The 18,510-nt window shown below is 47.0% G+C and overlaps 1 protein-coding gene across 1 annotated transcript in view; it reads right to left on the bottom strand.

Annotated features, from left to right (window-relative positions):
• LOC133544029 (voltage-dependent L-type calcium channel subunit alpha-1D-like) overlaps positions 1–18,510 on the bottom strand; it is a 98,657-nt gene that overhangs the window by 38,870 nt on the left and 41,277 nt on the right. Inside the window, exons 7-12 of the mRNA XM_061889019.1 lie at positions 17,904–18,064; positions 15,942–16,167; positions 15,656–15,863; positions 4,643–4,763; positions 4,240–4,348; positions 2,200–2,236 (exon numbers count right to left, since the gene is read on the bottom strand). Coding sequence (XP_061745003.1) covers positions 2,200–2,236; positions 4,240–4,348; positions 4,643–4,763; positions 15,656–15,863; positions 15,942–16,167; positions 17,904–18,064 — 862 coding nt within the window. The remainder of the gene's footprint in view (positions 1–2,199; positions 2,237–4,239; positions 4,349–4,642; positions 4,764–15,655; positions 15,864–15,941; positions 16,168–17,903; positions 18,065–18,510) is intronic.

Here is an 18,510-nt window from a genome sequence, read left to right as displayed (position 1 = left end):
AAAAAAGACTAAATCGTGATGATGAAAAGAGTAAGTGGGGTGATGAAGATGATGAAAAGAGTAAGTGGGGTGATGAAGATGATGAAAAGAGTAAGTGGGGTGATGAAGATGATGAAAAGAGTAAGTGGGGTGATGAAGATGATGAAAAGAGTAAGTGGGGTGATGAAGATGATGAAAAGAGTAAGTGGGGTGATGAAGATGATGAAAAGACTAAGTGGGGTGATGAAGATGATGAAAAGAGTAAGTGGGGTGATGAAGATGATGAAAAGAGTAAGTGGGGTGATGAAGATGATGAAAAGACTAAGTGGGGTGATGAAGATGATGAAAAGAGTAAGTGGGGTGATGAAGATGATGAAAAGAGTAAGTGGGGTGATGAAGATGATGTAAAGAGTAAGTGGGGTGATGAAGATGATGAAAAGACTAAGTGGGGTGATGAAGATGATGAAAAGAGTAAGTGGGGTGATGAAGATGATGAAAAGAGTAAGTGGGGTGATGAAGATGATGAAAAGAGTAAGTGGGGTGATGAAGATGATGAAAAGAGTAAGTGGGGTGATGAAGATGATGAAAAGAGTAAGTGGGGTGATGAAGATGATGAAAAGAGTAAGTGGGGTGATGAAGATGATGAAAAGAGTAAGTGGGGTGATGAAGATGATGAAAAGAGTAAGTGGGGTGATGAAGATGATGAAAAGAGTAAGTGGGGTGATGAAGATGATGAAAAGAGTAAGTGGGGTGATGAAGATGATGAAAAGAGTAAGTGGGGTGATGAAGATGATGAAAAGAGTAAGTGGGGTGATGAAGATGATGAAAAGAGTAAGTGGGGTGATGAAGATGATGAAAAGAGTAAGTGGGGTGATGAAGATGATGAAAAGAGTAAGTGGGGTGATGAAGATGATGAAAAGAGTAAGTGGGGTGATGAAGATGATGAAAAGAGTAAGTGGGGTGATGAAGATGATGAAAAGAGTAAGTGGGGTGATGAAGATGATGAAAAGAGTAAGTGGGGTGATGAAGATGATGAAAAGAGTAAGTGGGGTGATGAAGATGATGAAAAGACTAAGTGGGGTGATGAAGATGATGAAAAGAGTAAGTGGGGTGATGAAGATGATGAAAAGAGTAAGTGGGGTGATGAAGATGATGAAAAGAGTAAGTGGGGTGATGAAGATGATGAAAAGAGTAAGTGGGGTGATGAAGATGATGAAAAGAGTAAGTGGGGTGATGAAGATGATGAAAAGAGTAAGTGGGGTGATGAAGATGATGAAAAGAGTAAGTGGGGTGATGAAGATGATGAAAAGAGTAAGTGGGGTGATGAAGATGATGAAAAGAGTAAGTGGGGTGATGAAGATGATGAAAAGAGTAAGTGGGGTGATGAAGATGATGAAAAGAGTAAGTGGGGTGATGAAGATGATGAAAAGAGTAAGTGGGGTGATGAAGATGATGAAAAGAGTAAGTGGGGTGATGAAGATGATGAAAAGAGTAAGTGGGGTGATGAAGATGATGAAAAGAGTAAGTGGGGTGATGAAGATGATGAAAAGAGTAAGTGGGGTGATGAAGATGATGAAAAGAGTAAGTGGGGTGATGAAGATGATGAAAAGACTAAGTGGGGTGATGAAGATGATGAAAAGAGTAAGTGGGGTGATGAAGATGATGAAAAGAGTAAGTGGGGTGATGAAGATGATGAAAAGAGTAAGTGGGGTGATGAAGATGATGAAAAGAGTAAGTGGGGTGATGAAGATGATGAAAAGAGTAAGTGGGGTGATGAAGATGATGAAAAGAGTAAGTGGGGTGATGAAGATGATGAAAAGAGTAAGTGGGGTGATGAAGATGATGAAAAGAGTAAGTGGGGTGATGAAGATGATGAAAAGAGTAAGTGGGGTGATGAAGATGATGAAAAGAGTAAGTGGGGTGATGAAGATGATGAAAAGAGTAAGTGGGGTGATGAAGATGATGAAAAGAGTAAGTGGGGTGATGAAGATGATGAAAAGACTAAGTGGGGTGATGAAGATGATGAAAAGACTAAGTGGGGTGATGAAGATGATGAAAAGAGTAAGTGGGGTGATGAAGATGATGAAAAGAGTAAGTGGGGTGATGAAGATGATGAAAAGAGTAAGTGGGGTGATGAAGATGATGAAAAGAGTAAGTGGGGTGATGAAGATGATGAAAAGACTAAGTGGGGTGATGAAGATGAGTAAGATGAAGATGTACCTGCATGTGGTCCACAGTGTGCAGCAGCATCAGTTCCCTGCAACATCATCATCATCATCATCTTATTATTATTATTACATCACACATGACCATATTATCATCTTATTAATTTACTTATGAAATAGTACAATATTATCATATTATTACACATATGATATATTACAGTATTATGTTATTACTGGGTATATGAAATATTACAGTATTATGTTATTACTGGGTATATGAAATATTACAGTATTATGTTATTACTTGGTATATGAAATATTACAGTATTATGTTATTACTGGGTATATGAAATATTACAGTATTATGTTATTACTGGGTATATGAAATATTACAGTATTATGTTATTACTGGGTATATGAAATATTACAGTATTATGTTATTACTTGGTATATGAAATATTACAGTATTATGTTATTACTTGGTATATGAAATATTACAGTATTATGTTATTACTGGGTATATGAAATATTACAGTATTATGTTATTACTGGGTATATGAAATATTACAGTATTATGTTATTACTTGGTATATGAAATATTACAGTATTATGTTATTACTGGGTATATGAAATATTACAGTATTATGTTATTACTGGGTATATGAAATATTACAGTATTATGTTATTACTGGGTATATGAAATATTACAGTATTATGTTATTACTGGGTATATGAAATATTACAGTATTACAGTTGTGATCAAAATGATTCAACCCCCACACAATGTTGGTGTTTTAGCAAGTTGGACATTTATTGGGTATTTTGTTGCTAGTCATATGAAATAAAGATGTGTCAAATAGACGAATGCAACTTGAATGACAACATTCTATTTTGTAACATACCAAACAGTGTCATTTCTCTTAATATCTCATTGACAAAATGATTCAAGCCCTTGAAGATCATAACTCTTAAGAACAGAATGTGAATAAGGTCTTTTCAATCAGGTGTTGAACACACCTGTAGATGTGATTAGAAGCATAACCAGCAACAATTCAACTGTTTGAAAAAGACTCATCTTCTTGTAGATGCTCAATGGTGTATTTGCAACATGGTGAAGTCCAGGGAGTGGTCAAAGAAGTCAGGAGAGGAGGTCATTTCTCTTCATAAGAAAGGATATGGATATAAGAAAATAGCAAAGACATTCCACATTCCAAGAGACACAGTTGGGAGCATCATTGTCAAGTTGAAAGCTAAAGGCACAGTGCAAACACTACCTGGGCGTGGTAGAAAGAGGATGCTGTGTGAAAAAGCCCCGGGTAACAGCTGAGGAACTACAACAGGACATTGCAGAGGGGGGAACGCAGCTTTCGTCCCAGACAATAAGGCGCGCACTACCAGATGAAGGCCTCCGTGCCAGAACTCCCAGGCGCACCCCACTTCTGACTACCAGGCACAAGGAAAAAAAGACTCCAGTATGCCAAAAATCATCTGGACAAACCCCACAGGTTTTGGGAAACTGTTCTATGGAGTGATGAGACAAAAGTGGAACTCTTTGGGCCTATGAATCAAGGTTATGTCTGGAGGAGAAAAAAAATGAAGCTTACAAAGAGAAGAACACCTTGCCTACTGTTAAGCATGGTGGGGGGTCAATCATGCTCTGGGGCTGTTTCTCTGCCTCAGGTAGCGGGAATCTCCAGCACCTTCAAGGCATTATGGGCTCAAATACTGTAGATGCTTGCAAGAAGCTTGTGTATCACCTTTGAAGGATGTCAGTACTGTTCTACTAAGTACTAAAGATGCATGCAACTTTGAAGGATGTCAGTACTGTTCTACTAAGTACTAAAGATGCATGCAACTAGGGGCTTCAACCATGTTCTCAATGACATATTAAGAAAAATGTCCTTTTTTGCTATTTTGTTACAATTCAAGTTGCATTCGTCTATTTGACACATCTTTATTTCATATGACTAGCAACAAAATACCCAATAAATGTCCAACTTGCTAGAAGACCAACATTGTGTGGGGGTTGAATCATTTTGTTATTACTTGGTACATGATGATGTATGCAAGAGGTGATGAGTGATGATGTTCCTACTTCTTCCTCCTCTTCCTGGCCTCCTCCTCCTCCTCCTGGGCCGTGTTGAGACTCTGGGCGTCGGCCAGGTTGTCCACGGCGATGGCCAAGAAGACGTTGAGCAGGATGTCTGCTCAAGCGACTTGAGGATCAATAATCCCTGATCAATAATCAATATCTCAGGAACAATAATCCCTGATCAATAATCGATAAATTAGGACCAATAATCCCTTATCAATAATCAATATCTCAGGACCAATAATCCCTGATCAATAATCGATAAATTAGGACCAATAATCCCTTATCAATAATCAATATCTCAGGACCAATAATCCCTGATCAATAATCGATAAATTAGGACCAATAATCCCTGATCAATAATCAATATCTCAGGACCAATAGTCCCAGGCTGCTGTGAGGATACAGTTGCCGCAGACGAAGAGGATGATGAAGTAAATGCAGACCACCATTCCCGAGGAGGCGGGACCACCGTAGGCCATGATGCCGTCGTACATCACCATGTTCCAGTCCTCTCCCGTCAGGATCTGACCCAAGAAAACATGCTAGGTGCTAGCTTTCGAGTTGTGACCAAGATCTGATCTGATCTGACCCTGGAAAACATGCTAAGTGCTAGCTTTCTAGTTGTGACCAAGATCTGATCTGATCTGACCCAGGAAAACATGCTAGGTGCTAGCTTTCTAGTTGTGACCAAGACCTGATCTGATCTGACCCAGGAAAACATGCTAAGTGCTAGCTTTCTAGTTGTGACCAAGATCTGATCTGACCCTGGAAAACATGCTAAGTGCTAGCTTTCGAGTTGTGACCAAGATCTGATCTGATCTGACCCAGGAAAACATGCTAAGTGCTAGCTTTCGAGTTGTGACCAAGATCTGATCTGATCTGACCCAGGAAAACATGCTAAGTGCTAGCTTTCTAGTTGTGACCAAGACCTGATCTGATCTGACCCAGGAAAACATGCTAGGTGCTAGCTTTCTAGTTGTGACCAAGATCTGATCTGATCTGACCCAGGAAAACATGCTAGGTGCTAGCTTTCTAGTTGTGACCAAGACCTGATCTGATCTGACCCAGGAAAACATGCTAGGTGCTAGCTTTCTAGTTGTGACCAAGACCTGATCTGATCTGACCCAGGAAAACATGCTAAGTGCTAGCTTTCTAGTTGTGACCAAGACCTGATCTGATCTGACCCAGGAAAACATGCTAAGTGCTAGCTTTCTAGTTGTGACCAAGATCTGATCTCATCTGACCCAGGAAAACATGCTAAGTGCTAGCTTTCTAGTTGTGACCAAGATCTGATCTGACCCAAGAAAACATGCCAAGTGCTAGCTTTCTAGTTGTGACCAAGATCTGATCTGATCTGACCCAGGAAAACATGCTAAGTGCTAGCTTTCTAGTTGTGACCAAGATCTGATCTGATCTGACCCAGGAAAACATGCTAAGTGCTAGCTTTCTAGTTGTGACCAAGATCTGATCTCATCTGACCCAGGAAAACATGCTAAGTGCTAGCTTTCTAGTTGTGACCAAGATCTGATCTGACCCTGGAAAACATGCTAAGTGCTAGCTTTCTAGTTATGACCAAGATCTGATCTGATCTGACCCAGGAAAACATGCTAAGTGCTAGCTTTCTAGTTGTGACCAAGATCTGATCTGATCTGACCCAGGAAAACATGCTAAGTGCTAGCTTTCTAGTTGTGACCAAGATCTGATCTGATCTGACCCTGGAAAACATGCTAAGTGCTAGCTTTCTAGTTGTGACCAAGATCTGATCTGATCTGACCCTGGAAAACATGCTAAGTGCTAGCTTTCTAGTTGTGACCAAGATCTGATCTGATCTGACCCAGGAAAACATACTAAGTGCTAGCTTTCTAGTTGTGACCAAGATCTGATCTGACCCAGGAAAACATGTTAAGTGCTAGCTCTCTAGTTGTGACCAAGATCTGATCTGACCCAGGAAAACATGCTAAGTGCTAGCTTTCTAGTTGTGACCAAGATCTGATCTGATCTGACCCAGGAAAACATGCTAAGTGCTAGCTTTCTAGTTGTGACCAAGATCTGATCTGATCTGACCCAAGAAAACATGCTAGGTGCTAGTTTTCTAGTTGTGACCAAGATCTGATCTAATCTGACCCAGGAAAACATGCTAAGTGCTAGCTTTCTAGTTGTGACCAAGATCTGATCTGAACCAGGAAAACATGCTAAGTTGTAGCTTTCTAGTTGTAACCAAGATCTGATCTGACCCAGGAAAACATGCTAAGTGCTAGCTTTCTAGTTGTGACCAAGATCTGATCTGATCTGACCCAGGAAAACATGCTAAGTGCTAGCTTTTTAGTTGTGACCAAGATCTGATCTGACCCTGGAAAACATGCTAAGTGCTTGCTTTCTAGTTGTGACCAAGATCTGATCTGATCTGACCCAGGAAAACATGCTAAGTGCTAGCTTTCTAGTTGTGACCAAGATCTGATCTGATCTGACCCTGGAAAACATGCTAAGTGCTAGCTTTCTAGTTGTGACCAAGATCTGATCTGACCCTGGAAAACATGCTAAGTGCTAGCTTTCGAGTTGTGACCAAGATCTGATCTGATCTGGCCCAGGAAAACATGCTAAGTGCTAGCTTTCTAGTTGTGACCAAGATCTGATCTGATCTGACCCAGGAAAACATGCTAAGTGCTAGCTTTCTAGTTGTGACCAAGATCTGATCTGATCAGACCCAGGAAAACATGCTAAGTCCTAGCTTTCTAGTTGGCCCTGCTCCAAAACATTCTGTCGTCTGACAAAACACTTTTTCTTTCATTGCGTCACTTTCAGCCAGCTAGCTACTGAGCTAGCCCCGATCCAAAGACAGCCAGAAGTTGTCTCAGTGAAGGTAAAAACCCAAGTACAGCTTTGTGTTCTTCACCTGGCTAGGCTGGCCCTGCAGGAGGACCGTGTCCGCCAGTTAGAGCAGAGTAACTTGGTAATTTAGCATTAGCATAAGCCATATTCAGCTAACTAGCCCAGTTTGTAGAATGAGATATTTGTAAGTGCTCTTTCTTAATCCAGTCATGTTTAAAGCAGCTTGTATTGGGTTGTGACCTCCTTGCTTTGATCTAATGTCTGCTAATAATCTCTTTGTTTTGTCTGAAGGGCTCCTGTTTGTCAGCTGTTTTGGCCAGTTCCTTATCTCTTTTGAAGTAGCAGCTTCATTTGGTTTGGGGCGGGAGGGGCGGTTTCCGCTCTACATAAGATGACTTTCTGTTTCAGTTTAGACCTCGCTTGCTGAGAGGGCTGGTCTCCTAAAGCTTTAAGTAAAACTTGGCCAAGTACTACTCTGTCTCAGTGGTCCTTTTTACTCAACTTATCCATCCATCCATCCATTTTCTACCGCTTATTCCCTTTCGGGGTCGCGGGGGGCGCTGGCGCCTATCTCAGCTACAATCGGGCGGAAGGCGGGGTACACCCTGGACAAGTCGCCACCTCATCGCAGGGCCAAAACAGATAGACAGACAACATTCACACACTAGGGCCAATTTAGTGTTGCCAATCAACCTATCCCCAGGTGCATGTCTTTGGAGGTGGGAGGGGCCTATCCCCAGGTGCATGTCTTTGGAGGTGGGAGGAAGCCGGAGTACCCGGAGGGAACCCACGCATTCACGGGGAGAACATGCAAACTCCACACAGAAAGATCCCAAGCCTGGATTTGAACCCAGGACTGCAGGACCTTCGTATTGTGAGGCAGACGCACTAACCCCTCTGCCACCGTGAAGCCCTTTACTCAACTTATATGTCATCCAAAAGAACTTGGAGTGACCAGTGTGTTTTATTCCCCGAGAACAAGACTGGTCGCGCGTGCACCAAGCCCTAAGCGGCCTACAAGCCACGGTGAACCAATCAAGATCCATAATAGATTTAGCCCTTTAGCTAGTCCGTCATTGGCGATCACTGGAAATGAGTATGATTGTCCTCCTGTTGGTGGGATTGCCTTCAGGAGAACGCCTGTGCGTGGAATCTTTTAAAGTGGGGAGACTGGTGCACAGACCCCCACCACAATGTCTTTGTGACTGATGGGGAGCTTCCATGCAACCATCATCCGCCCACTCCACCGTTGAAGTCTTTTACGACAAGGGAGACACGAAGACTCCAACGTCACTTCTTCGCTATGGGGAGCTGTATCCGATGGCAAGGGAAACACAGGACGACCGGCACCTCCTCACAGCTGCAGGAGGCTGCTGGACCTCCAGTCTGTCGGAGGACCGCCTCTGGTGCGCCTACCAGCACTTGCTTTTCTCTCTCTGGGTGTGCTCCCCTGGCCTTTTGTCTTCCCAGACTAACCCACAAGGCAGCGGGGCAGTGGTTGGACGATGCCAGGGCGTGTCCACATTGTGGGCCTGCGCATCACACGTCTGGGGACCACGCTAGTCCTAGAGCACACCGTAGTCATAGGGAACTCCATCACCCGGGACATACAGCTTATCAAACCAGCCATAATTTATGAATTCTTAGGGACCAGAGCACCTGGCATTGAATCCAGTCTTAGGGGCTAACTGGCAACAGGCCTAGTAAAACACCTACGACAGGCTATTGGCACCACTAGCTACGCAGATATAGTTGTACATGTCGGCTCCAAGGACACTAGGATGAGACAGTCAGAGACTTGAACTAGGACTTGTAATCTGGCTAGAAAGATGTCCAGGCATGGAGTAGTTGTCTCTGGCCCCCTGCCTGCGAGAGGCAATGATGAGAGATATAGCAGATTAGTCTGTCTTAACAAGTGGCTGGCTAGCTTCTGTAGACAACAGGGACTAACATTTATTGATAATTGGCCCGGTTTCTGGGGCAAACCGGGCCTGCTGATGAGGGAGGGCCTTCTCCCTTACCAGGAAGGAGCCATCAGTCTGTCTAGAAACATAGATTTTTGTTTGAGTCACACTTGACTAATTACACTAGAGCAAGCCCGGTCACAGGCAATTACAGAGTCTGTTAGTCTGTGTGAGGAGTCAGTTAAGCTAGGACTAGCCAGTGCCAGGCTGGAAAATCCCTGCACACATAGCATTTGTCTGAGAATAATACACAACTCACATCATGTTTTTTCTGCAGGGACGGTGCCAGAGGTGGACAAGCGTTCTACTGAGGTGGCAAATAATGACGCAGCACCTAGCAAACAATCTGAAGATCTCCATAAGAGATAACGTACTCAGTGGCCTAGTGGTTAGAGTGTCCGTCCTGAGATGGGTAGGTTGTGAGTTCAAACCCCGGCCAAGTCATACCAAAGACTATAAAAAAATGGGAGCCATTACCTCCCTGTTTGGCACTCAGCATCTAAGGTTGGAATTGGGGGTTAAATCACCATAAATGATTCCCGGGCGCGGCACCGCTGCTGCTCACTGCTCCCCTCACCTCCCAGGGGGTGATCAAGGGTGATGGGTCAAATGCAGAGAATAATTTCACCACACCTAGTGTGTGTGTGACAATCATTGCTACTTTAACTTCAATTTAAATAGTCAGAATGATTTAAGGCGGATTACACAAAATAATTGTAACGTTTTTAATATCCCTACTACATCTTAAAACTATTTGGGATACTCTAGCCTTTAAATAGATCCCTTTTTGGACCAGTTGATCTGCTGCTTCTCTTTTCTAAACTGTCCTTCTCCCACATGAAGAGGTTATCAGGTGGCTATGGATAATCCCTGGAGACGTACCAGTCTGGAGGAAATGCTAGCTGTTGTAAGTCATGACCCGGTGTGGACCACTCCCCCATGACATTGAAGAAGATCTCCCAGCTGGTTTACAGGTGAACCGCACCCTCACATGACCCGGTGTGGACCACTCCCCCATGACATTGAAGAAGATCTCCCAGCTGGTTTACAGGTGAACCGCACCCTCACATGACCCGGTGTGGACCACTCCCCCATGACATTGAACAAGATCTCCCAGGACCCTCTGCTTGTTTACAGATGAACAGCACCCTCACATGACCCGGTGTGGACCACTCCCCCATGACATTGAACAAGATCTCCCAGGACCCTCTGCTTGTTTACAGATGAACAGCACCCTCACATGACCCGGTGTGGACCACTCCCCCATGACATTGAAAGAGATCTCCCAGGACCCTCTGCTTGTTTACAGATGAACAGCACCCTCACATGACCCGGTGTGGACCACTCCCCCATGACATTGAAGAAGATCTCCCAGCTGGTTTACAGGTGAACCGCACCCTCACATGACCCGGTGTGGACCACTCCCCCATGACATTGAACAAGATCTCCCAGCTGGTTTACAGGTGAACCGCACCCTCACATGACCCGGTGTGGACCACTCCCCCATGACATTGAACAAGATCTCCCAGGACCCTCTGCTGGTTTACAGATGAACAGCACCCTCACATGACCCGGTGTGGACCACTCCCCCATGACATTGAACAAGATCTCCCAGGACCCTCTGCTGGTTTACAGATGAACAGCACCCTCACATGACCCGGTGTGGACCACTCCCCCATGACATTGAACAAGATCTCCCAGCTGGTTTACAGATGAACCGCACCCTCACATGACCCGGTGTGGACCACTCCCCCATGACATTGAAGAAGATCTCCCAGGACCCTCTGCTGGTTTACAGATGAACAGCACCCTCACATGACCCGGTGTGGACCACTCCCCCATGACATTGAAGAAGATCTCCCAGGACCCTCTGCTGGTTTACAGATGAACAGCACCCTCACATGACCCGGTGTGGACCACTCCCCCATGACATTGAAGAAGATCTCCCAGGACCCTCTGCTGGTTTACAGATGAACCGCACCCTCACATGACCCGGTGTGGACCACTCCCCCATGACATTGAAGAAGATCTCCCAGGACCCTCTGCTGGTTTACAGATGAACAGCACCCTCACATGACCCGGTGTGGACCACTCCCCCATGACATTGAAGAAGATCTCCCAGCTGGTTTACAGATGAACCGCACCCTCACATGACCCGGTGTGGACCACTCCCCCATGACATTGAAGAAGATCTCCCAGGACCCTCTGCTGGTTTACAGATGAACAGCACCCTCACATGACCCGGTGTGGACCACTCCCCCATGACATTGAAGAAGATCTCCCAGGACCCTCTGCTGGTTTACAGATGAACAGCACCCTCACATGACCCGGTGTGGACCACTCCCCCATGACATTGAAGAAGATCTCCCAGGACCCTCTGCTGGTTTACAGATGAACAGCACCCTCACATGACCCGGTGTGGACCACTCCCCCATGACATTGAAGAAGATCTCCCAGGACCCTCTGCTGGTTTACAGATGAACAGCACCCTCACATGACCCGGTGTGGACCACTCCCCCATGACATTGAAGAAGATCTCCCAGGACCCTCTGCTGGTTTACAGATGAACAGCACCCTCACATGACCCGGTGTGGACCACTCCCCCATGACATTGAAGAAGATCTCCCAGGACCCTCTGCTGGTTTACAGATGAACAGCACCCTCACATGACCCGGTGTGGACCACTCCCCCATGACATTGAAGAAGATCTCCCAGCTGGTTTACAGATGAACAGCACCCTCACATGACCCGGTGTGGACCACTCCCCCATGACATTGAAGAAGATCTCCCAGGACCCTCTGCTGGTTTACAGATGAACAGCACCCTCACATGATCATGAAACATTAATAACTGCCCAAACTCCACATCCATGTAAGACGGTCACCCGGAAGGGGGTCCCCTCCCAAGATGTCTTCTTTTTCCCAACTTGGGCTTTTGGACTCTTTCTTTCCTCCAAAAGTGGGTTCTAGTCATTGGATGTGGTTGTGGTTTGTGAAGACCTTTGAGAGACTAAGGACTATATAAATAAAGTTTGACAGACTGATGCATGAACATAAAACAATCACTCACTGTTCCTGTCTTTCTGGCCATCTCCGGGTCTAAATTGGCTGTCAAAGTTGACCAATTTTGTTGCGATCTGTGACTCAGATCTTCACATGTTTATTTTTCCATCTTTGTTTCATTCTCTTCTGACCCACTTACTTCCTGTTTAGTCCGTTACCATGGTTACACATTGATTTCACCTGCTCCTCGTTTTCTACACACCTGGTTCTCCTTGATTTCTCCCTATATAAGCTTTCCTCTTTTCTTTGTTCAGTCTCGGATCCTAATTTGCCCACGCGCAACACTGACGACTCTCGACCTTCATCTTTGTATGTATATTCTCGCTAGCTTTTACGCTAAGCCATTTGTTTATTCCAGCTCACATGCTGAGGAACTGTTTTTCTGTTTTTGGTTTGCTTTCTCTTTACAGCAGTGTTTTTGTTCCTAGCCTTTTATTATTTAATAAATCCATTTATAACTTACCTTGTTGTGTTCATCGCTTCGACGCATCCCCGGAAGAACCAATCCGGCATTACAATGCCACACAAGCGTCACAGTAGGATCCGAGCATCAAAATGTTTTTCCGCGTCGAAACCACGGGAGGAACCCTTCGACTTGGGTTTGTGGTTGGAGCTCGTGGCTTGGGAGCAGGAAAGACTTGACTGTGGGCCTGAAGTCCCCTCCGAAGCCGTTCGCGCTGCCCCGAAGAGGCGGGGGGTCCAGTGGAGAGGTCCCCCGCACGGCAGTAATTATCCAGCACCACTTCATCCTTCCTACGAACACAGCAAAATTCACCCCGACCAGGATTCACCTTCCACTACCGGTAATCCAGCTTGTTTTTTTTCCCCTGACTCTAGCAGTCACGACATTTGGGGTACGCCCACCGGTGACGCAACACCGCCCCCTGTTGTTGACATTTTTTCAGAAGATTTTTATATTGTGGACAGTACTTTTCATTCCCAACCTTTTTCGAATACCAATAACATTTATGATAAAATACGTAATTATCAGGATATTTTTTCTCATTATTCTAGTCAACCTCAGTCACCTAGTTTTTCTTCTACCCCACCATTTAAACCTCTTTCACCGCCCAAGTATAGTGTTTTTTCGCCTTCTAATAATTGTGTACAAGTTAGAGGGGAGGAGTCTGCCCGCCTCCAAACCTCCCACCACCCTCCCTTATGGTCAGTCCCTGACCACAGGGAACGGGTCTGGGATTCCCGTCTGGAGGGGGGGGCTATGGCCTATAGCTGTGTTGCGGAGGTAGCGCAGACGCTACCATTTCTTAAAACTGTCAAACCGCAACCTCCTATGAGGCCACCCTTACCTGTTTTTCGGCCCGTTAAACCGCTAGCTCCTCCTAGGCCGCCGCCACCTGTATTCCGCTTAGCTCTTCCTCGTAGACCTCCTCCACCTGTGTTTCCCCCGGCCAAGTCTCAACGGCCTGGTAGACCTCCTCCACCTGTTTTTCCCCCGGCCAAGTCTCAACGGCCTTGTAGACCTCCTCCACCTGTGTTTCCCCCGGTCAAATCACAACGACCAAGTAGACCTCCTCCACCGGTGTTCAGACTCGCGAGGTCATTACCTCAAGCACATCCTCCACCACCGGTGTTCTGCATTTCTCCCAGTTTGGTTCTCACACCAGCACTTAACTGTAGTCTGGTTCTCGCACCAGAAACTGATGTTTCTAGCCTGGTTCTCAAGCCAGCACTAGACTCCCACCTGGTTCTCACACCAGCCTCCGACCCAGAACTGGTTCTCATACCAGTTACAGACTTTAGCCTGGAGCCCACTCCAGTACCAGCTCCAGAGCTGGAGCCTACTCCAGTACCAGCTCCACGCCGCCAAGCGCCGGTACCAGCTCCGCGCCGCCAAGCACCGCCGACGACGGGGCTGGAGCCCACACCAGCGTCGACGACGGGGCTGGAGCCCACACCAGCGTCAACGACGGGGCTGGAACCTTCACCTGTGTCGACAGGGCTGGAGCCCACTCCAGTGCCAGCTCCTCGACAAGCGCCGGTACCAGCTCCACGCCGCCAAGCACTGCCGACGAAGAAGCTGGAGCCCACACCGGCGCCGACGATGAGGCTGGAGCTCACACCAGTGACGACTCCTGCGGCTCCCAGGCCGCCTCCGACGACTCCTGCGGCTCCCAGGCCGCCTCCGACGACTCCTGCGGCTCCCAGGCCGCCTCCGACGACTCCTGCGGCTGCAGCACCCGCATCATCCTCGCCAGCTGCACTCGGGCCTGCTTTGGCTGCAGTCCCCGCACCCTCGTCTGCTGCTTCCAAGCCTGCTGGGATTTCGGTGCTGAGGCGTCGTCCACCACGTCGACCACGGGCGTGGCCTCTGCGAGGTCATCCTCCTCGCCAGACACTCCCTCCTCCATGTCGGCCACGGATGTGGCCGTGCCCGGGTCGTCCGCCTCGCCGGGCACCTCATCCTGCGAGGCGGCCACTAATGTGGCCTTTTCGAGGTCGCCCGCCAAAACTTGTTCGGCAGCGGCGTTCCATCCGCCGCCGCCACTTGACTTGTCCTCGGTGGATTCGGGGACACACGACTTGGCGACCCTCCACCGTGGCCTCCCTCCGCCCTCCCTTCGTTTGTGGACTCTGTTTTTGGGGAGGGGGTTCAAGTTGTTTCTTATTTGTTTTTGTTTTCTTTGAGACATCTGGAATCTGTCTTTTTGGGGGGGGGAATACTGTTGCGATCTGTGACTCAGATCTTCACATGTTTATTTTTCCATCTTTGTTTCATTCTCTTCTGACCCACTTACTTCCTGTTTAGTCCGTTACCATGGTTACACATTGATTTCACCTGCTCCTCGTTTTCTACACACCTGGTTCTCCTTGATTTCTCCCTATATAAGCTTTCCTCTTTTCTTTGTTCAGTCTCGGATCCTAATTTGCCCACGCGCAACACTGACGACTCTCGACCTTCATCTTTGTATGTATATTCTCGCTAGCTTTTACGCTAAGCCATTTGTTTATTCCAGCTCACATGCTGAGGAACTGTTTTTCTGTTTTTGGTTTGCTTTCTCTTTACAGCAGTGTTTTTGTTCCTAGCCTTTTATTATTTAATAAATCCATTTATAACTTACCTTGTTGTGTTCATCGCTTCGACGCATCCCCGGAAGAACCAATCCGGCATTACAATGCCACACAAGCGTCACAAATTTGTCAGATTATATCCTTCTCCGGGTCTAAATTGTATGTCAAAATTGACCTATTTGTCAGATTATGTCAATCTCCAGTTTTAAATTGGATGTCAAAATTGACCTATTTGTCAGATTATGTCCATCTCTGGGTCTAAATTGGCTGTCAAAGTGGGCCAACCAGTGGGTTTATGTCCACAACCTTCTACTATTCAGGTGAAAGTATAATGCAGAATGAACTTTCACCGTCTCAGAGGTGATGCAGCAGCTCAATATGTCAATATAGCAGTATAAGGTAGCTGGCTCTCTAAAAGTAGTTCCTCTGTGTTAGCCCCTATAGTGCAGTTCCTTTGGAGGTGACCTGGGTCTTGCCGGCACACATAGCGGAGGAGGAGATGAAGAAGAAATAGTGAGTGGTTGAACAGACCTGGAAGACGGTGAGGAGAGCCTGGGGGAAGTTGTCGAAGGTGCTGCGTTTGGTGAGGGTCTGGTCAAAGTTGAACTTGCCCCCAAAGAGCTGCATGCCCAGCAGGGAGAAGATGATGATGAAGAGGAAGAGGAGCAGCAGCAAGGAGGCGATGGACTTCATGGAGTTGAGCAGCGAGGCCACCAGGTTGCTCAGAGACGCCCAGTGGCTGAAGAGCAAGAAGTCCGGAGTCAGACGCGGGTGTGCAGATGAGGACCACAGGAACCCCATCACAACTTCAACTCACCGCGTGACCTTGAAGATCCTCAGCAGGCGGACGCAGCGCAAGACGGAGATGCCGAGCGGAGACATGATGGCCAGCTCCACCAGGACGGTCTCCACCAGGCCGCCGCACACCACGAAGCAGTCGAAGCGGTTGAACAGAGACACCAAGTAGGCCTGCAGCCCCAAACTGTACATCTTCAGCAGCATCTCCAGCGTGAACATGGCCAGCAGGACTTTGTTGGCGCCGTCTGGGCGGCGACCACAACAACTTGACTTCCAGCTCCAGTGAGCACACACAAACATTCTTCTTCCGCTTTTGCTGGATGATTCATTTATATCCATATATGAATACAGTATATATCCATCCATCCAGTTTTCTACCGCTTGTCTTTTACAGGGTGGCATATATATATATATATATATATACACATATATACACGCACACACGCACACACACACATACATATATGCGTATTTACATATGTATATATACATATGTACATACACGCATATATATACATACATACATACATATGCACACACATATATATATATACATATTATATATATATATATATATATATAATATGTATATATATACACATGTATGTATATATACATGTATGTGTATATGTATATATACATCCACTAAGAACCAGCCCATCTCCTCCCCCAAGCCCCACAGTGCAGCCCCCCCCCCCCCAGGGACAACCCTCGACAAGCCCCTCCCAGACGGCGGCCCAGCAGGGTGCCAGGACATCCCAGGCTCACACCCGACAAGCCAACCAACACGACAATAAACGAATATGAAGCCGGCAAGTTCGCCAGCCCCGACAAGCACCACCTGCACACAATCCCCCCAACCCGCGCCAGCCGAGGAGACAATGAGGGGTGCGCCGTATGTCCGAAACCCCAACCCCCCCTGCATGTGTACAAGGCCCCCACAGTGTCAGGAGGTCAGCCCACCTCCAGTCCCTAGTCAGGTGTGTACTATCGGGGCGGTATAGCTCGGTTGGTAGAGTGGCCGTGCCAGCAACTTGAGGGTTGCAAGTTCGATCCCTGCTTTCGCCATCCTAGTCACTGCCGCTGTGTCCTTGGGCAAGACACTTAACTCACCTGCTCCCAGTGCCACCCACACTGCTTTATATGTAAATATTAGATAATGGGTTTCACTATGTAAAGCGCTTTGAGTCACTAGAGAAAAAGCGCTATATAAATATAATTCACTTGACTACTGGAGCGGGAGTGACGTAGGTGTGCTTGTGGGAACTGATGATGCCATCAAGGTCATGGTGGGTCTCAACCAAGCTGAGCCCCCCAAACCCTGAACGCAAACCCAATACCATCCATCCATCCATTTTCTACCGCTTATTCCCTTTTGGGGTCGCGGGGGGCGCTGGAAGGCGGGGTACACCCTGGACAAGTCGCCACCTCATCGCAGGGCCGCAAACCCAATACCCTAAATGTCTAATATGCAGCTAAGATTGAGGGACGGACGAGCAGGGGACAAAACAGGAGGACTGGAGCCCCATCCTCATCTCCCCCTGCCCTGCCATGACGAGCAGGGGACAAAACAGGAGGACTGGAGCCCCATCCTCGTCATCCCCCTGCCCTGCCATGACGAGCAGGGGACAAAACAGGAGGACTGGAGCCCCATCCTCGTCATCCCCCTGCCCTGCCATGACGAGCAGGGGACAAAACAGGAGGACTGGAGCCCCATCCTCGTCATCCCCCTGCCCTGCCATGACATGCCTCCCCACACCACAATCCCTCAAAGTTGTCTGTGTGTGTGTGTGTGTGTGTGTGTGTGTGTGTGTGTGTGTGTGTGTGTGTGTGTGTGTGTGTGTGTGTGTGTACTCACGTGCTATAAATAGAAGGAGCAGAGGATTAATAAAATGTCAATTTGGTGTGCTTTCAAACAGTTGGTGTGTAAGAATCCCAAAGTGTATTAAGATGTGTGGGAGGAGCTAAAGAGTTGTGGCACCTTGAAGGCGAGTGAGCCATTGGGCTTGCTGGTGGTGCTCGGAGGCAATGGTGAGCGTGTTGAGGAAGACCAAGACGATGACCATCCAGTAGAAGACCGCAGACTTCACCGCCACCCGACACTTCCTGCGCCACAGGCGGTTCCAGCGGCGCCCCTGGCGACTGGAGCGTTAGCACATTAGCACATTAGCATCCCAAACACACAGACGGCCAGGAGTGGAAGAGCAGGTGGTGATATCACAAGACGATACAGGAAGACCACTCTAATCTGCATTCTGACTTAGTGATTTCTGGAGTGAGGAAGAGAAAATATTCCTCCTGTCAAGCGAGGACACTTTAGAGTAGTCAGTGTGCAGCCGCGTACTACCACTGCCAGCAAACATGTGGCAACACCAGTGCTGCTAACGCTGGAGGGAGAGCTGCCCTTCAACTGGAGAAAATGTCCGATATCCCTCAAATATCTTCAAAAAACAGCTATCTGATGATATGGGCTTGCATGTATAATGTGTGATATCGTGTGCCGTACAAGGACTCTTGCAATGTTTTTTTACTTGTGTGTGATATCATGTGCGATACATGCAGTCCTGAGGAGTGTTTACTTCTGTGTG

The sequence above is a fragment of the Nerophis ophidion genome, linkage group LG27 (genome assembly GCF_033978795.1).
Source record: "Nerophis ophidion isolate RoL-2023_Sa linkage group LG27, RoL_Noph_v1.0, whole genome shotgun sequence".
Lineage (NCBI taxonomy): Eukaryota > Metazoa > Chordata > Actinopteri > Syngnathiformes > Syngnathidae > Nerophis > Nerophis ophidion.
The sequence above is the reverse complement of the archived record's forward strand: the minus strand, read 5'-3'. Positions and strand labels throughout refer to the sequence as shown.